This window comes from Ranitomeya variabilis, chromosome 1 (genome assembly GCF_051348905.1).
Source record: "Ranitomeya variabilis isolate aRanVar5 chromosome 1, aRanVar5.hap1, whole genome shotgun sequence".
Taxonomy (NCBI): Eukaryota; Metazoa; Chordata; class Amphibia; order Anura; family Dendrobatidae; genus Ranitomeya; species Ranitomeya variabilis.
In genome coordinates, this window is record NC_135232.1 from 470,933,176 (window position 1) to 470,956,794 (window position 23,619).

Below are 23,619 nucleotides of genomic sequence, written 5' to 3' on the forward strand. Positions count from 1 at the left end.
TTTTGGGAGTGACTTTTACCATGTCTCCTACTGTACCAATGAGTTACGGGCAGGTACTGCTAATCGATAATTCATTAGATGGATATAGTGGTTCAATGGAATGCACAGCATCACTGGAACGCACAGCCATATTGGGGGTGACTTTTACCATGTCTCCTTCTAACTGAGAAGCTACAGGCAGGCACAGGTAATCAATAATTCATTAGATGGATATAGATAATCTATTAACTACGATTGGTGCACAGGGATTTAACCCCTTAACGACCGCCAATACACCTTTTAATGGCGGCAGTTATGGGTGCTTATTCCTCAGCGCCGCTTTTTAACGGCGCTGAGGAATAAGGTTATAGCACCTCCCACAGCGTCAGAAAATCTTCAAAGGGGTAGCTGAGACCCCAGAGAATATGATTCAAGTCAGTTTTTACCATCCCCAGTCTTGTGAATATATATATGTTTTACATTCTTTGCAATTAGGGTTAGGGTTGGGGCTAAGGTTAAAGTTGGGGCTAGGGTTAGAGTTAGGGTTGGAGCTAGGGTTAGGAATGGGGTTAGAGCTAGGGTTAGGATTGTGTTGGGGTTACAGTTGTGATGTTGGGGTTAGGGTTGGAGTTGTGTCAGGGCTAGGGTTGTGTTTGGGATACGGTTGTGTTGGGGATACGGTTATGTTGGTGTTACGGTTGTGTTGGGGTTACAGTTGGGGTGTTGGGGTTAAGGTGGTGTTGCAGTTGGGGTTAGGGTTGTGATTAGGGTCAGGGTTAGGGCTGTGTTAGGGTTGGACTTAGAATTGGGGGGTTTCCACTGTGTAAGTACATCAGGGGTCTCCAAACGCCCGTCTTTGATTCCAGACAATTTTGCGTTCAAAAAGTCAAATAGTGCTCCCTCTTTTCTGAGCCCTGCCATGCACCGAAACAGTGGGTTTCCCCCATATACGGGGTATCAACATACTCAGGCACACTATACATGGCTAAGGGTGCAGTCCATATACAGTACATAAGGTCGCCATAAGCTTCAGTATAAGCGGCCATTTTGGTGGTGTCACATAAAAACTGCTCAGAATGCTGTATCAAAAACATATATATGTCAAATCTGTCTAATGTAAGACTAATCAGAGCAGCAATATCTCCATTACATTATCTGCCCATATTACTCAGCATTGAGGATACTGAGAAATGGGCCATGTTGAGGACTGTAGACAAGGTTGAGTTGTCAGCCAAGGAAACAGTGTGGCAGATGAAAGTCACATCATGCTTACTTCTCAAAATAAGTAGTACAATAATGAGTGTCTGCAGGCAAAAGTAAAGCGTGGTGGGGGTTCCTTGCAAGTTTGGGGCTACAAGGAGTCCTGGAAGTGAAGATATGGCCCCCAGAGCCCTGATCTCAACAACATTGTCTGCGATTACATGATAGGATTTGCACAAGTCTACATACACAGCAGATCGGTGGTTAGCTCTCCAAGGTGTTTGGAAAAACCTAGAAGAATTGATGTTTTGAAGGCAAAAGGATGATCACATTAAATATTGATGTGACTAAGATTTCTCTCTTGGTATTATTATTATCATTATACATGTTTATAGCGCCATTTATTCCATGGCGCTTTACATGTGAAAAGGGGGCAAATATAGACAAATACAATTAAACATGAGCAAAAAACAAGGCACATAGGTACATAAGGACTTTACTTTGCATTTTATTAATTGATAAAAATAAACGATTAACTCTTCTATTTCTGAAAGAATTCTACTTTGCAGCATTTTGGCACCCAGCCTAAACCATTTGAGCTGCACTGGATGTGTCCCCCACCCTAGCCCGTTCACAACATACGTCGTGTATATATACTTCATATGGCGTGTCTCCCCCTTTGATGCGGGGTCTGGCGCTGAGACCTCATCTTTTCTGGAACATGACAGCTGATTTCATCAGTTGACGTATGTCTCTAACAGCCGCGGGTGGAATCTCTGATAGCTCGTCCCGCAAAAAACAAGCCCTCACATGGCCATATTGAGGGAAAATTAAAAAGTTATGGCTCTGGGAAGGAGGGGAGCGGAAAACGAAAACGAAAACTGGCTAATGGCCCAGGGGTGAAGAGGTTAGTCGCTTCTGTGAGAGTGGGATGTGTAAGTGACCACCACTCCCAGGGACGGTGGTCTCACCCGTGCAGCAGTCGGACCCCTCGGTCTCACCCTCTGCTGTGTACGGAGGGTAGGATGCACTGTGCAGGCATGACAGCCGAGTCCCGGGCTCACAGTGTCCTCCCCGGCTCACAGTGTCCTCCCCGGCTGTGCGCGCCTCTAGCCCACAGGGGATGACCGACCTCTGACCCTGGCCGTGACCCCAGCCCGTGTGCAGTCCTCTCCAGCAGGGGCGCGCTGTGACCTCGGCTGTGGTGCATCCCCGGGTATGTATACAGGGTGGATGATGGCTTGTGACCAGGGCTGCCGGCGATAGGTGGGTGTCCCCGGGTGACCACGGCTGGCGGAGGCGGACTGAGGGGAGTGGGGTGGACACGGGAGAGGCGGGGACTTGAAGCTTAGCCACGCCCACCAGCGAAGCAAGAGGTGAGCTGTGATCCGGCGGCCGCACAAGCCGGAGGAGCTGTCAGCAGCAGGAGCCCCAGTAGTGGCGCAGCAGCGCAACAAGTGGCAAGTCCCTGCACTCATGTCCGTGCCCGGGTGCATGGCAAGGAGCCCGAGCAGCCACCGGTGCCCGCTGTCCCGGCACTGAGCCCATGTGCACACCTCCAAACTTGTCCCATGTGAGCGGTGTACGGGGAGATCGCACCCTGCACGGCGCCGGCCATGGCCAAATGGCTCAATAAGTACTTCAGCCTGGGCAACAACAATAACAACAAGAGCCCCCCGCAGCCCCCCAGACCCGACTACAAGCGGAACGGCGGCGGCAGCGAGCGCTCCGTGCACCTGCAGCAGCAGTATCACCACCACACGTCCCCGCTGCCGGCCCGGGACGAGAGCGACCTCATCAAAGCCTACCGGGCACAGAAGGAGCGCGACTTCGAGGACCCGTACAACGGCCCCGGCTCGTCCCTCCGCAAGCTGCGGGCCATGTGCGGGGAGGAGCAGGCGGACGGCAGGAGGGGCAGAGCGCCAGGGTGCAGCAGCAGCAGCAGCCTCTTCCAGGAGCCCTACCCCGGCTCCAGCACCAACACCACGTCCTCGTCCTCCTCCTCGTCCTCCTCCCCGCACCTGTACCGCAGCAACAGCGAGCGGAGGCCGCCCGGAGCCCGCCACCAGCCGCTGCCCGGGGCCGCCGAGCTCAAGTACATCGTGTCACCCAAGCACCGGCTCATCAAGATCGACGGCTGCAGCTGGGGCGACACCGCGGGCACCGGCTCGGCCGGCATCTCCTGGAGCCCGGCTGTCACTGCAGGCATGAGCAAGGGCGAGGAGCTGGGCACCTGTGCCAAGAAGGACAAGGTAAGATGCCGGGCACCCTGCTGACAGCCACTGTGGCCTGCCTCCCCCATGTCATGTGCCAGGCACTGTGCCATCTGTGACAGCCACATGTGTGACCTGTGTGTACAGTCTGTGCCATCGGTGCCAGCCACATGTGTGACCTGTGTGTACAGTCTGTGCCATCGGTGCCAGCCACATGTGTGACCTGTGTGTACAGTCTGTGCCATCGGTGCCAGCCACATGTGTGACCTGTGTGTACAGTCTGTGCCATCGGTGACAGCCACATGTGTGACCTGTGTGTACGGTCTGTGCCATCAGTGCCAGCCACATGTGTCACCTGTGTGTACGGTCTGTGCCATCGGTGCCAGCCACATGTGTCACCTGTGTGTACGGTCTGTGCCATCGGTGCCAGCCACATGTGTGACCTGTGTGTACGGTCTGTGCCATCTGTGACAGCCACATGTGTGACCTGTGTGTACAGTCTGTGCCATCGGTGCCAGCCACATGTGTGACCTGTGTGTACAGTCTGTGCCATCTGTGCCAGCCACATGTGTCACCTGTGTGTACAGTCTGTGCCATCGGTGCCAGCCACATGTGTGACCTGTGTGTACGGTCTGTGCCATCTGTGACAGCCACATGTGTGACCTGTGTGTACGGTCTGTGCCATCTGTGACAGCCACATGTGTGACCTGTGTGTACAGTCTGTGCCATCGGTGCCAGCCACATGTGTGACCTGTGTGTACAGTCTGTGCCATCTGTGACAGCCACATGTGTGACCTGTGTGTACAGTCTGTGCCATCGGTGCCAGCCACATGTGTGACCTGTGTGTACAGTCTGTGCCATCGGTGCCAGCCACATGTGTGACCTGTGTGTACAGTCTGTGCCATCGGTGCCAGCCACATGTGTGACCTGTGTGTACAGTCTGTGCCATCGGTGCCAGCCACATGTGTGACCTGTGTGTACAGTCTGTGCCATCGGTGCCAGCCACATGTGTGACCTGTGTGTACAGTCTGTGCCATCGGTGCCAGCCACATGTGTGACCTGTGTGTACAGTCTGTGCAAGCCACATGTGTGACCTGTGTGTACGGTCTGTGCCAGCCACATGTGTGACCTGTGTGTACGGTCTGTGCCAGCCACATGTGTGACCTGTGTGTACAGTCTGTGCCATCGGTGACAGCCACATGTGTGACCTGTGTGTACAGTCTGTGCCATCGGTGCCAGCCACATGTGTGACCTGTGTGTACAGTCTGTGCCATCGGTGCCAGCCACATGTGTGACCTGTGTGTACAGTCTGTGCCATCGGTGCCAGCCACATGTGTGACCTGTGTGTACAGTCTGTGCAAGCCACATGTGTGACCTGTGTGTACGGTCTGTGCCAGCCACATGTGTGACCTGTGTGTACGGTCTGTGCCAGCCACATGTGTGACCTGTGTGTACAGTCTGTGCCATCTGTGACAGCCACATGTGTGACCTGTGTGTACGGTCTGTGCCATCGGTGCCAGCCACATGTGTGACCTGTGTGTACGGTCTGTGCCATCGGTGCCAGCCACATGTGTGACCTGTGTGTACAGTCTGTGCCATCGGTGCCAGCCACATGTGTGACCTGTGTGTACGGTCTGTGCAAGCCACATGTGTGACCTGTGTGTACGGTCTGTGCCATCGGTGCCAGCCACATGTGTGACCTGTGTGTACGGTCTGTGCCATCAATGTCAGCCACATGTGACCTGTGTACAGTAGGTGCCAGCTCCGTGTCACGTGTGTAGTCTGTGCCATCAGTGCCAGCGACATGTATGTAAATGGAAACAGTGTATGCTATCACTGCCAGAGATGTGTGTACAGTCTATGCCATCAATGTCGGCCCCATGTGTGACCTGTGTGTCCAGTCTGTGCCATGTGTGTGACGTTTGCACAGTACGGTATATTGTATACACATTTTAGGCAGGTGTGGAATATGTGGCGATGATCGTCAACAGCATTTGTTTGGTATAACTGGTTACTGCTGTCAATAATCCCACAAGATCCCTGACCTTGTGCCAGTATACAAAAAGGCGGTCACACCAAATGCTGATGTGATTTAGATTTCTCCTTTGCTCATTTTGCATTTTAATTGATAACAATAAATTAATAACACTTCTAATGTTGAAAGCATTCTTACTGTGCAGCATTTTTTTTATACCTGCCTAAAACTTATGCACGGTTCTGGATGTCACGTATGTACGGTCTGTGCCAACCCTCAGATTACCATCTTGCTCCAAACTGATCACTTGGCAGAGGACGGTTATGATCCATTGATGTGTTCTGGAGTTTCACGGTTGCACTGTGCTGCCAGCCAGCTACGTGTGTGCCATGTATATATTGTGTGCCATGTCTGTGTGTGTACAGTAATGTGTGTGTGTGTGTGTGTGTGTATATAACCTGCATACTGAATATACATGTGTGTACAATGTATGTGATCTACATATACAGAATATACACTAACCTATCCCTTTATACGATGTATGCTAGCACATGTGTAAATGCGCATAGACCCTTAGGTACAGGTCACTGCGTGTGTGTGACATGCGCTCAGAGCCTGCTACCTGTGTGTACCATGTATAGTGCACGTGTACATACTACGTGTCCCCTGTATGCAGATTGCTATGGCTTTCCATGGTTGTGCCTGAGCAGACAGGTGGCTTTTTCGGGACACTGAAGCTCCCAGACTATTCTGGGGCATTAAGATCACTATGATGACGGTGTGTCGCCCAGTACACAGGTGGGAGACACTGTGGATTTCCCCCCTGAAGACCATAGCTGGTAGGGGGTGTCTGGTCCGCCCATCTGTAGACCTCCTTTGTATCCCTATAATCGCACATGGCAGTGACTATTTTATTGCTCTGCTGTTGTCACATGCTGAACAGTGATTTTTCGGCATTGTTAACCCATTGTAAGCCGCCGTGATGTGTAAGTGGCTGCCTGCTCTTGTTTGCTGCACAGGTATATGGTGAGTGGGTGATATCTGACTGCCTGCAGCTGGTCTGCCCTAATGGTATATGGAGGTGACACATGCAGAATAAGAGGGTGCCCGCTGGCATCTGTGCAGAAGGGGCAGCAGTGGGGTGGAATCTGAAAGTGCACAATCAGAACTATTAAAGTCAGTCCCCATGTCCTGTGGCATTTAGGAGAAATATGGCATGTGGTAGTGACCTATGTAACCTGAAAATCCAGATTCTTGTAATTTGTTGCATACGAGTAAATTCTTTCATGGTGTCAGCTTTTCTCCTACAAACCTGTGGACTGAATTTATGGTTGGTGATTTGAGGTGCGGCTGTACCCATTTATCCTAGAACAGCTGCTGTTGGTGCCCTATGGCAACAAATGTTGGTTCCCTCCAGTTAGATCCTTAAATAAAAGGACACAAGTGATTATTTCTGTGCCATTGTCATAGTCTGCAGAGCATTGTCCCTAGATCTGTATGTTGAGGCGGTAAAAAGTGACGCTCTTCCAATCTGTGCTGGGGCTGGACACAAGTTGTGTGGCCTTTACTAGCCGTTTGGACTTGTAATTGCATGACAATGTTTTCGGTTTAGGATTTCCCAATCTTAGGCTACGTTCACACGATCCGGATTTTGATCCGGATCCGTAGCGGATTTTCAGCTGCGGATCCGGATCAGTTTTCCATGTTGGTTACAGTACAATGTAACCCAATGGAAAACCCAAACCGCTGTGCTAACGATCCGTTTTTCCGCTGGAAAATCCGCGCGGATTTTCCAGCGGAAAAAAGAAGTAGCATGTCAATTCTTTCAGCGGATTCCGCACCGGTTTTCCAGCAGCTCCAATAGGAAACTGCTATTGGAAACCCGCAGTGGAAAACGCTGAAGAAAAAGGATCAGAAAACGCAGCTCAAATTCACTGCGGAATTTAGCTGCCGTTTTCCAAAAACGGGCAGGAAAAAAAAAGGATGGAAATCCTGATCGTGTGAACGTAGCCCTAAAGTTGGGCAGCAGTATTGTGTGCCTAGTTCCGGCACTTGTCCTCCTTGGGTAGCAATGATTACAAGGATGTCGTCTGTATGTGCATCTATTCTAATGCAGCAGGGAAAGGGTTTATATAGTTCAACGTTTTTATACTGGGTCTATGAGACATTGAATGAAAACTGTTTACTACCTGAGGCAAAGACTTTGCCCCTATTAGGAGGTTCTAGACTGACAGCTGCTAACTGTTGATATCCTAGCACTAACCACTAATGACTGCGAATAATCTTCTCAGATTTTCTAATCCATTGATTTGTCACCCGATACGTATGGATTATCACTCACAGCTACTTACTAGTCAGATTGATCAAATATATATGATCACATCTATTTGTGAGTCGTGATCTGTAGGACACATCCAAACAATGGCCAGTGAGTCTTGACCCATTAGAGTAGTCTATAGGAGAATGCTACACAATGGTCAGTTTGTTTTGACCTGTAGATTATAGGATAAACCCCCACAATGGTCAGAGTTCTGGTAAATGAGAAGTTCTGCTGTCATTGTAGTTTCTGGTTGACCATTGTATGGTTGCTACAACATTGAGGCTCATGAGAGCTAGGGAGAAAAGGGCAGCCCCAGAATTTGCTCTATGCTGGCAATGACTGAGGCTTATATGCACTGCAGTCAGAGCATTATAGAGGAGGAAGGAGATGCCGTACACACAGCCTGGATCTATACTCCTTTCAGTTTCTGTACCTGAGGGCTGGGATTACACTATAAATTCCTGACTCCCCCATCAGACAGATCTCCTCTAGTTTTTACTTGTGAGGCTGTGATGCAATTTTCCTCTGAAGCGGCACTATTTGGATTCTATCTCTGTCTTATTTGCAGAAAACTGGGCAGCTCCGAATTCAGCTACATAAAGTGGTAAATGTCATACACTGGCAGGCCATATGGTGGCATAGAGCAGTGTTCATGGCATTAGAGCATCTCCTATTTGGAGCTCAATGTAATGCTGTGTTCTCCAAGGAGGTACAGTAGGATGCCCAATTATGGCTCCTTCCAAAAGTCTGACTGTTCGAGGTTCTTGTATCTGGACCATTTTGGTACTCGGGAACCCATGAATATGTTGTCCATCCTGAGGCCTGGAAACCCTGTTTTCAGATGCTTTAGTCCTACCATTGACTATTATTCTTAAACATTGGCCAACGTTGATTTAGATTCTAGGCTGGCCTTATGATGTCAAGAATTTTTACCTACTTTTTTTGATTGAGAAGACCATTTCAGACACCAAGTAAAAACACATATATGTTGGATTTTTGGAGTACTTGATGGGTACAGTCCTTGGAAAATTGTGATGCCAAGACATGTTCATTACAGAAACTCTGATAAGTGTCCATCTTTAGTACTTATTTCTAATGACCATGAAAATATGTGGCAAAGCCAGTAAGATGTTCTGCAGGCAGAAGTGATGGACATGCCAATTACTGTTGGTGGTGGGCTCATCCATGGCCATAGTCTGGAAGAATGAGGTGCCCCCAGCGCAGTTCGATCCTTGTGGTTTATTTCACGGCAGGAATGTCTTGCTTCCTCCTGAAGCTCTTTATCTTCTATTCTGCTAGGTTCCTGTATTGGCTGTGCTCTTGGGACTTTGTATACAGCTATTGTCTTGTGTGCACAAAGTCACAGCACCACTGCGCCGGCAAACCAAAATATCATAGGGCGGGGGGCTTCTTGTGAATTCCGCTATGCTCCCAATCTGGGGGTAAATTTACCAGTCCGCATGGTTCTGTTCATTATACTCTTTAATTACACTCGTGTCTATACGGCTTGAGAAGACAGAATATTGGGATGATGCCTGTGTACATAAGCAGCACGGACTGACAGTTCCAGCTTCTCGTACCTGGGGAGATGTGCGGAGCCCGGTGCAAAGCGTTGTGATGTATAGGAAGAATGGAGTATCATTGTCTCTGATTACAAGGCCATTCAGCCACTTCCCTAAATGTTGGAAAAGGAAAGTGGCATCTAGTTGCTAATGTACTGCATTGGTTTATGACCTATAAAAGACCAGAAATGCCCCAGAAGTGCCCCCCCGGCCAATCATTCAGGGAATGTTTGGATTATCTAGATTATAAAGTGACGTTCTGCTGAAAATTGCAGGATTGTAAAAGTATTCTAGATTATATACAAATCTGCAGCTTATTTCGAGTCTCATGATTGCAGCTCTGGCCATGAAGCAAGTGTCAGATTACTGGATTGTACAGTACCTAGCAATCTCTATGAATGCCCCCCCCCCCCCCCCAATATTTGCCTTATTAGAACACTTGGCTGCCGTTATCCAGACAAATCGATCAGAGTTGATTTATTGGAGACTGTATTCTTTTTGTTCATTGGCTAGGAGATAATGTGCCTTTCACTGTCCCTGCCTCTGGCAATGCTAAACCATTTCAATACTAACCCACTTAGGTGATGGTTACGATTGATCACTCATGTCAAAACAATTGCATGACGTTGCGTTTTTTTTTTTCCCTCCCCTGACATCAGGATTGTAATGTAAGCTGAAATAGACATCCTGACTTAATGAATAGCAACCAATTAAATGGTGTCTACAACTGCGGCTTTGCAAGTGATGCGGCTTGACATGAGTGGTGTCAGCCGAAAAGGAAAAGTGACCTCAGACGGTGCAAGGAATTTGTTGTTTGCATGTTGTTGCCAGGAACAGGTTGGAAAGGAAGACGACGAGCATCAAACAGGTTTCCTGCAGTCCCATCCCGGGTGACCTACGCTAGGCTGGGGACCTTAATCTCACCATACTAGTAGTCCAATCCACATTGAAAGTTATGCAGCGTTCAATCAGTCTTACAGATTCAGAATCTCTTCTTGTGGTCATTTCTTGGAAACATGAGTGTTTACTTCCAGGGGCTTACACAGCGTCATCCTCAAGATGCTATTCAGTGGCTGCAAGCGGAGGTCTTGCAAAATGTATTTGCTTTACATTAAGCAATAACTGGGGCTGTTGTTAAACTACCAGCCTTTACACATGCCCAGTTAGGGCTTGGAGGTCGGAGAGGAGATCCCCATTCATGTAAGAGTGGCTTTTGTTCTGGCCAACTTGGCTCATACATTCACTACAGATGTCTATTAATACTATGTTTTTCCCAGAGTGATGATAGCTGAATGCCTCATCTAGGGGCAGTTTCACATATGACATGCAATGTCCAGACCAGCCTCATACATGCTTTTGTAGTGGAATTTGGGACAGAAGACCCGCTGTCTGTACTTGGGCCATCAATGTCGGTGGTGGGAACCTTCTTAGGCCTCTTTCACACATCCTTTTTTTTTTTAAATCAGTCACAATCCGTCAAAGTCTTGAAAAGACGGAACCTGTGCCGATGCACTGGATCCGTTTTTTTGACAGATCCGTTGAAGTAGGTAGTTAAAGCCGGAATTTTAACCCCTTTGTGACCTTGGGATTTTCCGTTTTTCCGTGTTCGTTTATCGCTCCCCTCCTTCCCAGAGCCATAACTTTTTTATTTTTCCGTCAATACGGTCATGTAAGGGCTTATTTTTTGCGAAACAAGTTGTACTGTTGAACGACATCATTGGTTTTAGCATGTCGTGTACTAGAAAACGGGAAAAAAATTCCAAGTGCGGTGAAATTGCAAAAAAGGTGCAATCCCACACTTGTTTTTTGATTGGCTTTTTTACTAGGTTCACTAAATGCTAAAACTGACCTGCCATTATGATTCTCCAGGTCATTACGAGTTCATAGACACCAAACATGTCTCAAACAGGTTCTCTGTTATCTAAGTGGTGAAAAAAATTCCAAACTTTGCTAAAAAAAATTGCACCATTTTCCGATACCCGTAGCGTCTCCATTTTTCATGATCTGGGGTCGAGCCCGAGTGAGGGCTTATTTTTTGGGTGCTGAGCTGGCGTTTTTAATGATAGCATTTTGGTGCAGACACGTTCTTTTGAACGCCCGTTATTGCATTTTAATGCAATGTCACGGCGACCCAAAAAAACGTAATTCTGGCGTTTCGATTTTTTTTTTTGCTACGCCGTTTAGCGATCAGGTTAATCCTTTTTTTTTTTTTTTTATTGATCGGGCGATTCTGAACGCGGCGATACCAAATATGAGTAGGTTTAATTTTTTTTTCTTATTGATTTACTTTGAATGGGGTGAAAGGGGGGTAATTTAAACTTTCATATTTTTTGTATTTTTTTCACATTTTTTTTTAACTTTTTTTTTTTTTTTTACTTTTGCCATGCTTCAATAGCGTCCATGGGAGGCTAGAAGCTGGCACCACTCGATCGGCTCTGCTACATAGCAGCGATCATCAGATCGCTGCTATGCAGCAGAAATGTAGGTGTGCTATCAGCACCAACCACAGGGGGGCCCTCACAGCAGGCCTGCATCAGTAACCATAGAGGTCTCAGGGACCTCTATGGTTACCATTCTGACGATCATGTGATGGGGGTCGGCGATGCGCTCATTTCTGGCCGCCCAGCCGGAAGCATCGGTTAAATGCCGCTGTCAGCGTTTGACAGCGGCATTTAACTAGTTAATAGCGGCGGGTGAATCGCGATTTCACCTGCCGCTATTGCGGGCACATGTCAGCTGTTCAAAACAGCTGAAATGACCCGGCTTTGATGCGGGCTCACCGCCGGAGCCCTGCATCAAAGTGGGGGATCTGACCTCGAACGTACTATCCCGTCCGAGGTCAGAAAGAGGTTAAGAAACATAATTCTAGAGAGATTTTCCCCTGAATGGAAATCCTTCCAGGCATGCTCAGTTTGAAAAAACATGGTCCTTTGCTGGATTCTGTTTTTTGACGGTCAGGGACGGATCCTGCGTCCATTGGCTTATATTATAGCCAACGACAGACACGACTGGATCCGTCGCTGGGCGATTTTTACGACGTACACAAAAAACGTTTCTATGTGCGGTGTCTCCGCCCGACGGACACAAAATGTACGACGGATGAAATAGAAGGCCATCGGTCACAGTCCGTTGCTGATACAAGTCTATGAGGAAAAAAAGGATTATTGGACTGCTAAGGGCCCATATCCCTGCACAGGTCACTCTTCTGTCTGTCTGTCCCTGTTGGTGACCAGATGCTTGGTACATAGATGTGGGTGTTAGGGTACCGTCACACATTGAAATTTTCATCGCTGCGACGGCACGATTCGTGACGTCGCAGCGTCGTATGATCATCGCTCCAGCGTCGTAGACTGCAGCCGTACAGTGAGAGGCGCAGAGCGCAGCACCGCTGCGCTCTGCTCTCACTTTCCGGCCGGCACTCAGAGCAGGAAGCAGACTGCAAGGGACCTGAAGGACACCGACGGGTGAGCATGTACGGTTTGTTTTTTTACGTTTACGCTTGTAACCAGGGTAAACATCGGGTTACTAAGCGCGGCCCTGCGCTTAGTTACCCGATGTTTACCCTGGTTACAAGCGAAGACATCGCTGGATCGCTGTCACACACAACGATCCAGCGATGTCAGCGGGTGATCAAGCGACGAAAGAAAGTTCCAAACGATCTGCTACGACGTACGATTCTCAGCAGGGTGTCTGATCGCAGTAGCGTGTCAGACACAGCGATATCGTAACGATATCGCTAGAACGTCACGAATCGTACCGTCGTAGCGATGGAAATTTCAATGTGTGACGGTACCCTTAATGGTACTATGTAAATGAAGGGCATGCATCCACCTTGTAGGAGAGTTCCTGCAGGTATCTGCCTGCTGATGCATTGTTTTCACCTCTGTCACAACTGCACTCATTGTTTATTGGTAGATACTCCTAAGGGTACCGTCACACAGTGGCATTTTTATCACTACGACGGCACGATTCATGACGTTGTAGCGATATCGTTACGATCTCGCAGTGTCTGACACGCTACTGCGATCAGGCACCCTGCTGAGAATCGTACGTCGTAGCACATCGTTTCAAACTTTCTTTCGTCGCTTGATCACCCGCTGACATCGCTGGATCGTTGTGTGTGACAGCGATCCAGCGATGTGTTCGCTGGTAACCAGGGTAAACATCGGGTAACTAAGCGCAGGGCCGCGCTTAGTAACCCGATGTTTACCGTGGTTACCAGCGTAAAAGTAAAAAAAAACAAACCGTACATACTCACCATCTGATGCCCGTCAGGTCCCTTGCCGTCTGCTTCCTGCTCTGACTGAATCCGGCCGTACAGTGAGAGCAGATCACAGCGGCGACGTCACCGCTGTGATCTGCTCTCACTTTCCGGCCGGCAGACAGTCAGAGAGGAAAGCAGACGGCAAGGGACCTGACGGGCATCAGATAGTGAGTATGTACGTTTTTTTTTTTTTTACTTTTACACTGGTAACCACGGTAAACATCGGGTTACTAAGCGCGGCCCTGCGCTTAGTTACCCGATGTTTACCCTGGTTACCCGGGGACTTCGGCATCGCTCCAGCGCCGTGATTGCACAGTGTGACCGCAGTCTACGACGCTGGAGCGATAATCATACGATCGCTGCGACGTCACGGATCGTGCCGTCGTAACGATGTAAATGGTACTGTGTGACGGTACCCTAAGGTAGTAGTCTCACAAAGCTGTAATAAGGCTTTTCCTGCTTGTATTGGGCCCAAGCTTTTTTTTTTTTTTTTTTGTGTGCTAAATAGGATCAGAGCTGCCATTTTTTTATCATGATCCTTAGGCTAACCGCATTCAGTTCCCCCTGCGAGCAAAGATGTAGCGGAGTGAATTAGCGCTGTCTGTGTTTGCAGTGGCTCCATTACCTCCTTACATAACGTGGTCAGGAGTATGGCAGAGGGATATCACTTTGTCGTTCCATCAACTTCCAACAGTGCAGTTACGGGGTGCTATAAATGGCCTCCGAATCTGCCAGAGATCAAAATCTAATGGACTGTGGTGTGTCAGTATAAAGGCCACAGTATTTGGTGAGTTTTTTTCTCTCAGTATTTGTAAGTCAAAACCAGGAGTGGGTGATAAATACAAAAGTGGTGACATGTTTCTATTATACTTTCCGCTGATTGCTCCTCTCCTGGTTTTGGCTTACAAATACTGAGGTAAAATAATGACCAAATACTGAATATGGCCTTATACTGACAAACCACAGTCCATTAAGGCCGCATTCTGTATTTGGTGAGTTTTTTTACCTCAGTATTTGTAAGACAAAACCAGGAGTGGGTGATAAACACAGTAAGTGGTGACGTGTTTCTATTATACTTTTCCTCTAATTGTTCCACTTCTGGTTATGGCTTCCAGATACTGAGGTAAAATACAGACCAAATAATAGTGTGAATAAGGCCAAAGGCTGGGGCTACATGTAGACATGTCGCACAACAGGAATTCTCGGACAAAACCCATCAGATTGAAGTCTTTTGGCAAGTGATTTGTGATGGACCTGTGGTCAGAGAGAGAAAATATTCACATTTGGAAACCGCTGCAGGAAGTTGCAAGCTGCAATACAGTATCATTACGTGCACTGCCGCAATCCGACACCATGACCTGCTTAAATTAAAAAAAAAAAAAAAAAAAAAAAAAAAATTACAGCAGCATGCACATGACAATATGGATGAAAATAGTCTTGAGTTTTCTGAATGAAATTACCGTACTGTTTAAAAAAAACAAATAAAACCTTTTCAGAATAAAAAGTATGGTAGTTTTATCTACGGTAATTTTGAAATGCCCAAAAAACACTTGTTAATATTGTCCATAATGATCTGTACAATGAGAAATGATAAAATTATTTATCTCGCTCATTGAACGCAGCCAAAATAAAATACAAAAAGTTAGGACAGAATTTCCATTTGCTCATCTCTCCTCACGTAAAGTGAAATAAATTACAAATTACCGTATATACTCGAGTATAAGCCGACCCGAGTAAAAGCCGACCCCCCTAATTTTGCCACAAAAAACTGGGAAAACTTATTGACTCGAGTATAAGCCTAGGGTGGAAAATGCAGCAGGTACCGGTGAATTTCAAAATTAAAAATAGATACTCCATACCATTCATTATGGCCCCATAGATGCTCCACATAAAGCTGTGCCATATATAATGCTCTGCACCGTTCATTATGGCCCCATAGATGCTCCACATAAAGCTGTGCCATATAGTGCTCTGCACCATTGCCCCATAGATACTCCACATAAAGCTGTGCCATATATACAATGCTCTGCACCGTTGCCCCATAGCTGTGCCATATATATAATGCTCTGCACCGTTGCCCCATAGCAGTGCCATATAGTTCTCTGCACCGTCCATTATTGCCCCATAGCTGTGCCATATAGTGCTCTGCACCATTGCCCCATAGCTGTGCCATATAGTGCTCTGCACCGTTGCCCCATAGCTGTGCCATATAGTGCTCTGCACCGTTGCCCCATAGCTGTGCCATATAGTGCTCTGCACCGTTGCCCCATAGCTGTGCCATATAGTGCTCTGCACCATTGCCCCATAGATAGCTGTGCCATATAGTGCTCTGCACCGTTGCCCCATAGCTGTGCCATATAGTGCTCTGCACCGTTGCCCCATAGCTGTGCCATATAGTGCTCTGCACCATTGCCCCATAGCTGTGCCATATAGTGCTCTGCACCATTGCCCCATAGATACTCCACATAAAGCTGTGCCATATATACAATGCTCTGCACCGTTGCCCCATAGCTGTGCCATATATATAATGCTCTGCACCGTTGCCCCATAGCTGTGCCATATATATAATGCTCTGCACCGTTGCCCCATAGCTGTGCCATATAGTGCTCTGCACCGTCCATTATTGCCCCATAGCTGTGCCATATAGTGCTCTGCACCATTGCCCCATAGCTGTGCCATATAGTGCTCTGCACCGTTGCCCCATAGCTGTGCCATATAGTGCTCTGCACCATTGCCCCATAGCTGTGCCATATAGTGCTCTGCACCATTGCCCCATAGCTGTGCCATATAGTGCTCTGCACCGTTGCCCCATAGCTGTGCCATATATATAATGCTCTGCACCGTTGCCCCATAGCTGTGCCATATAGTGCTCTGCACCATTGCCCCATAGCTGTGCCATATAGTGCTCTGCACCATTGCCCCATAGCTGTGCCATATAGTGCTCTGCACCATTGCCCCATAGCTGTGCCATATAGTGCTCTGCACCATTGCCCCATAGCTGTGCCATATAGTGCTCTGCACCATTGCCCCATAGCTGTGCCATATAGTGCTCTGCACCATTGCCCCATAGCTGTGCCATATAGTGCTCTGCACCATTGCCCCATAGCTGTGCCATATAGTGCTCTGCACCATTGCCCCATAGCTGTGCCATATAGTGCTCTGCACCATTGCCCCATAGCTGTGCCATATAGTGCTCTGCACCGTCCATTATTGCCCCATAGCTGTTGCTGCTGCTGCAATAAAAAAAAAAAAAAACATACTCACCTGTCTTGCTTGCAGCTCCTCGGCGCCATCTTCCCGGCGTCTCTCCGCACTGACTGATCAGGCAGAGGGTGGCGCGCACACTATATGCGTCATCGCGCCCTCTGCCTGAACAGTCAGAGCGGAGAGACGCCGGGAAGATGGCGCGACGCCCGGCGTGTGGAACGAGGACAGGTGAATATGCGATACTTACCTGCTCCCGGCGTCCCGCTCCTTCCCCCTGCCTGTCTTCGGTGCCGCAGCCTCTTTCTCTATCAGCGGTCACCGGCACCGCTTCATTAGAGAAATGAATAGGCGGCTCCGCCCCTATGGGAGGTGGAGCCGCCTATTCATTTCTCTAATGAGCGGTCCCACGTGACCGCTCAGGGGAAGAGGCTGCGGCACCGAAGACCGTGGGACGGGCAGGGGGAGCGCCAGGAGCCCCGGAAGCAGGTAAGTTATATGACAGTGCTCACCCGCCGACCCCACCACCGATCATGACTCGAGTATAAGCCGAGAGGGGCACTTTCAGCCCAAAAATTTGGGCTGAAAATCTCAGCTTATACTCGAGTATATACGGTAGTTTCATGTATCTCAAAATACCAACAAAAACTTATAGCTCGTTACATGTGTGTTTTTTAATTTATTTTTTAATTTGCCTAGGTCTTCCCTTAAAGGGAATCTGTCACCAGTTTTTTGGGTTACCAGGTAAAAATATCATTTAATTTAGTGTCCCCTATGCATTACACAAGTACTTTTCACACCCCTTGACTCCCCACGTATGATCCATAAATACTGTTTGTATTCCTCCCGCGCTGTATGTAAATATGCTTAGTCCGGTCCGATGAGCGGGTCTTATTGTCCATCTCTTCCCCTTTCCTGGCTTGCTATACGCATTTCTTTCGGGGAATTTCTGCATTTGCATAGTCTTGGCGTGTGCGCATTCAAATGGCCTCTCGCCCGTGGGCAGTATGCTTTGCCCAACTGCGGGCAAAGCATAGAATCATTATTGCGCGTACGCCATGGTGTTCTGTGGCCCGGAAGTATACTTGTAATATAACAATGCGCACGTTCCGACCATAGGGATGTCAGCGGAGTCAATCATTGTATTTTAGAAAGTGGCACATTGTTGAAGTAGTGCCAACAGGCTGATCCATCTACTATGATAAAAATTGGTCTGTACAAATTAAAACAGACGTCTGAATGGGGTCGTCTGTAGCGTGTGCTAATTACTCATTAGGTTAATTAGTTAATTACTCACAAGGCGGTGATTAGAGTAGCCCAAATACGGTAACCATTTTCAAAGAGCCACTGTGATGAATGAGGAGTGCCCACTACTTGGACAGCAGGCTCAGTCACCATGGCCGGGCTGGTTGAATATGAAGGCGAGGTGCATGTTGCCGTACATTACATGTGCAGGGATTAGAGAGCTATTTGATTTTCTTTAGATTGTTGTGTCCCGCTAGTTATGTGACATGTACAAGTGTGCCCACGTCTTACGGACAGCCCATTTCAAGGTGTAGCTTTTCTTTTCCGAGGTCAATGTCTGCCAAGGTTTCTCCTTACTTGCATGGGACATTGGAATGTCTGTAGTAAGTAGCCTAGTCATTAACCGAGCACTTTGTGTGGCCCTATAATATGCATGTGCTTACTCACCACTGCTTGTGTGCCATCTGATCACTGCACCATGTGTTGGCATTATAGCTAACATCTTCACAGGATGTCAGTCCCCACCTGATGCTCAGTTGTTCGTGAACACATTACTTTTGGAGAACTGTTCTGCTCTGCTACAAGCTCAGAAATCAATTTATTTAGGTCATGCAGCTTTCATTTTGAAGTTCACAAAACTTTTATTGCCCCCTTATCTGTTGTAGCTAGAGTTTTTGTCTTTCTATACTAACTTTGATTATAAAGAGGCTATCCTATCCCACCAATAGCATTGATCACTTATTTATAGGATCAGTGGGGGTCTCTGCGATGAAACCCCCCAACTAATCAAACTACGCACTAGAGAGGGCACCTATGCTAGATTAGGAGCTCCTCCAAATTCTCATCATAGTGTGGTCCCTACTAGTGATGAGTGAATATTCTCGGTATTTGAGATTTCTCGAGCATGCTCGGGTGTCCTCAGAGTATTTTTTTAGTGCTCGCAGATTTCGTTTTCATCGCCGCAGCTGAATGATTTACATCTGTTAGCCAGCATAAGTACATGTGGGGATTCCCTAGCAACCAGGCAACGCACACATGTACTTATATGCTGGGTAACAGATGTAAATCATTCAGCTGCGGCAAGAAAAACTAAAACTCCGAGCACTGAAAAATATGCTCGGGAAATCTCGAGTAACGAGTATATTTGCTCATCACTAGTCCTTACAAGTCTCTCTAACAAGTCATTAGTAGTGATGAGCGAGTGTGCCCGGATAAGGTGTTATCTAAGCATGCTCAAGTGCTAATAGAGTATCTTCGGTGTTCTCTAATACTGCATTTCTCATGGCTGTTCGACAGCCATAACACATACAGGGATTATCCATTTGTTAGGCAATATTTGCATGTGTTGAGGCTGTCGAAAAGCCACGAGACATGCAGCCGCAGGGACTCGAACATAGTATTAGAGCCCGCTGAAGATACTCTATTAGCACTCGAGCATGCTTAGATAACACCGTATCCGAGCATGCTTGCTTATCACTACTAATGACTTGTTAGAGACTTATAGGGACCACACTATGATGAGAATTTGGAGGAGCGCCTAATCTTGCATAGTTGCCCTCTCTGGGTAAAGTACTGATTGCACTACATTACATGGATAGTTCCTTAAGGCCTCGTTCGCACGTCAGTATTTTGCATTAGTGTTTGTAGGCCAAAACCTGGAGTGGCACTTACAGAGAAAAATTATAATTGAAAGACTGACTCCTGTTCTGTGTTTTGGGGCCACTCCTGGTTTTGGCCTACAAATACTGATCAAAACTGTGAATAAAGCCTAGCATAGACTGTTGCTCTTCCACCCTTGGCCTGTCAGGAATTATTGCACAATTATTGATAATGACAAGCCCTTGCATTTTTCAGGGAGCAGCGCTTTCTTTCTGATTTGACATGTTGAATCTTGACAGACATCTGACACACTTAATCCATAAGGTTTGTGAAATGTGCCATGGAATGCTGCCATTTCTCTGTGGGTGCGGACAGCGGGCTCCCGGTCTTATCGGGCAGCTCGAACATTTCCGTGTGGTATAACAAATACGTTGTGCTGGCAGCTGACACAGGCAGGTATTTCTGTCAGCTGGTCAGGGACGGGGGTGTGAGTTATGGAGTCGACTAATGCTCTTGGCGTATGTTGAACAGTTAGCTGTCAAAGCTGGGAGTCATAATTCTTCCTCCAGTTGGCGCCATCACCAGCCCTCCTTTCAGGAAGGCTCATGTACACTGCAATGTTAGCACCTCTGCGCTGGAACACTAGTGGTTCTGGAGAATGTGCAACTGATCGAATGAGACCGGAACCTGCAAAAATCCCCAGCCCCAAACACAGAGCATGTGTATTTTTTATGCTTTTATTACTACTGATGTAATTGGTCATTTATTTAGTAATTTACCTGTGCACCTGTCATGGGGACTCAGATATGCTCTCTATAGTCTACAATTTCATGCTGGAATATTGCTTGGAAACATAGGGTTACCTGGACTTAACGGCATTCACCCCCCCTGGCACTGTGTTTTGCTATCTCACAATTTCAATTTGCACTTCTCAACAACCTTGTCCCTGACTTGTCTGGAGATCTCCTTGGTCTTCATGGCGTTTGGTTAGTGGTGCCTCTTGCCTAATGGTGCTGCAGCCTCTGTAGCCTTACAGGAAGGGTAAAGTATATATACTGACCGACATGTGACACTTAGATTGTACACAGGTGGGCTTCCTGTCACTAAGCAGGTGACTTATGAAGTTAATTGCTTGCACCAGAAATTTTTAGGGGCTTCATCACAAAAGGGGTGAATACATATGCACAAGTCAATTATTAGTTACTTGATTCCGTAAATATGATTTATGTTTATATTTTCTCACTTTACCAATCGACTATTCAGTGCTGATGCTTCACACCCAAATCGGATTCCAAAAATATTTAAACATAAGTTGTAAAGTAACAAAATAGGTAAAAATCCAAGGGGGTGAATACTTATGCAAGCAACTGTATCTATACTGAAGGACTTGTTTCCCCTGCTGTCATTAGTATCCTATAGGATTGTGCAAAGCCATTATAACGTGTGCCCTGTTCACATCTGCTGGGCAGCCTGCTCCCTCACACATTGTCACTTGGTATGCGTGGGCATGATGGGCAGTATAACGTGTGATTGTGAAGGCAATATGTATTACATAGCGTATGTGCAGTGTGCCCTCACCAGTATGGCATTGACCTCTTTAAACTAGAAAGAAAGGGACAAACTGACCATTAATTGCACCAAGCCTATTTCTGCTCACGTCAAATATGCTCGGCCTGAAAATACTCATTTTGAAGTCTTTAATATGTAATCTGACAACGGCATGCTGCAGGGACAGAGACCTTGATTCCTGGGATGTAACACTTTTACATGGGGCAGCAGTTGTGATAAAATCCGTTTTCTCTGCTGTAGATGTAGCAGAGCTGAGATATTGAACCCCGTATAACCCACATCCCTGATTAGCAGCTTTCTGGTCATATGCAATGTACAGAGAAACATCTAGTCAATGCTTGGTCTTGTTTGGACCAGTAGGAATGAGGCAGCTTGTCATGTAGTGATAATCTCCTGCTGATAAAACACTGATAGTATTGAAACAGCAAAACACAGCCCAGTAAGTGACACATTGCTGGAATCTGGATCTTTCCCTACATCATTTTGCCCTCCGATAGCTTAGAGAAAAACTTGCTTCAGATTCTCTTGAACCATTGTGGCTAGTTTACATGATCAGAATTCCACATGAGCCAAAGATTAATTACCGGTAGTCTAATTCCTTCTTTTGGATTACACCCGTCCCTACATTTCAGTAGGTGGTCAGATAACATCGTCCGGTATTTCTTGATGAAAACCCAGCCGGCCTTAGGTCTGTTTCTTGTGTCCAACACTAGTGGACCACAATTCTATTTTGGTAGCGCAGTTTGCTAGGTTCATAGTGCTTGTAAATGTGTGCCGCTGTCCACACAGCACAGGAATGTTTGTAGATGGAGCTTGGTGTTATATCTTTACTTAAAGAAGCACCCACATAAAAAATGTTATCCTCATAATACATTGCTGTCATCATATAGCACTGTGTACTTAGTTGCTCATCTGGCCTTTCTAACCAGTAAATTCTTCTTTTTTCCATAAGGTCTATGACATCACATGATTAAATACCAACTAACTGAATCCTTCTAAGCTCTATGTAGAAACAGGAGGTCAATTTTCCCTGTATGAGTTATGAGTCCCTGCAAAAGTCCCTGGCAGGGAAAAGAGAAGAGCAGCTGGGTCAGATAGAAGATGAGGAGGTGATGATAAATGCAGGGACAAGAGACTTCCTGTTATCTTTCTAGACAGGAGAAAAGAGAAGTATGACCTGGGTAGAAAGGCAGAATGAGCAATAGTAAGTACACAGTTCTGTATAATATGATGATTGCAAGATGTAAGGCTACGTTCACATTAGCGTTAAGCTAATGTGCGTCGGGTTTGCGTCGGCGACGCAGCGGCGACGCATGCGTCATGCGCCCCTATACTTAACATGGGGGACGCATGCGTTTTTTTTGTTGCGTTGTGCGACACATGCGTCTTTTTTGCCGCAAGCGTCGGACCAAGAAAACGCAACAAGTTGCATTTTTCTTGCGTCCGATTTTCGGCAAAAACCGACGCATGCGTCGCAAAACGCAGCGTTTTTGCGTGCGTTTTGACGCGTTTTTGCGTGCGTTGTGCGTTGCGTCGCCGACGCAACGGCGCACAACGCTAGTGTGAACGTAGCCTTAGAGGCAAAAAACTAGTGAGGAGTGCTTCTTTAATGAAATGTAACAAATAATTGTGTTTGCTTTTCCCAGTGTCCACTGTAGGGCCAGTGCCTTGATTGTGAAGGCGCACAGCACACATGGCACCCCGTATTTTTGTGCTCCGCGTTACTTGCTGGCCTATAATGGGTAGGTTTTCACGCTGCACAACCAGGTTGAGTTTTCTAATGGCTTTCTCGGCTGGCTTTAGAGCGGTGTTCTGTAGATAGAAGAGATACAATACACCATTACAGCCCATGATCTAGTCTGATAACGTTAATTCACGCTTGCACGCTTCTGAGCCTCACAGCAGCGCCAAACATTTCATTATCCAATTTACTATAGTCGTATATTGCTGATTTAGAGAATAATTACATGGTAACACAGCAAACATATCATTTTGACCTTGTGATTTCCGTGTGCCGTGCCTCGCTGCTCAGCTCGGGCTTTTTTTTATTGTACTGCTCGTCTGCTGCCATAAAATTTGCTGTTTATGGACCTCTATAATTTAAATACCTAAAAAAGCATCCTTGCATACCCCAAAGCATTTACATGTAGCCATTGAGTGTTGGGTCCTGACTTGTCCTTCTAGTATTGCCTCTGCTATGGTAACTGAAGCCATATGCTGACATTTCTCAGGAAATCCTAATGATAACATGTGGTTCCTAAAACCAGTGCTGTCACTGATGGCAGATCAACACGTTGCAAGGCTGGCCACCGCTCTGATTAGGGGGGATGTGTGCTGTTCCCCGATGAGGACAGTGCTATAATAAGTAATAGATGAGCAGAATATTTTACTATACCTAGAATTGAAATATGGGGAAACTATATAGGTATAGACCGTTTCTGTGTATCCATACACTTGGCACTCTGCTGAATGTGGTCTAAATCTAAACG

The 23,619-nt window shown here is 47.0% G+C and overlaps 1 protein-coding gene across 1 annotated transcript in view; it reads left to right on the forward strand.

The window, feature by feature from the left end:
* Positions 1-2,559: 2,559 nt before the first annotated feature.
* SHB (SH2 domain containing adaptor protein B) overlaps positions 2,560-23,619 on the forward strand; it is a 199,791-nt gene continuing 178,731 nt past the window's right edge. Inside the window, exon 1 of the mRNA XM_077250601.1 lies at positions 2,560-3,431. Within this exon, the coding sequence (XP_077106716.1) occupies positions 2,796-3,431 (636 nt within the window). The 5' untranslated portion in view covers positions 2,560-2,795. The remainder of the gene's footprint in view (positions 3,432-23,619) is intronic.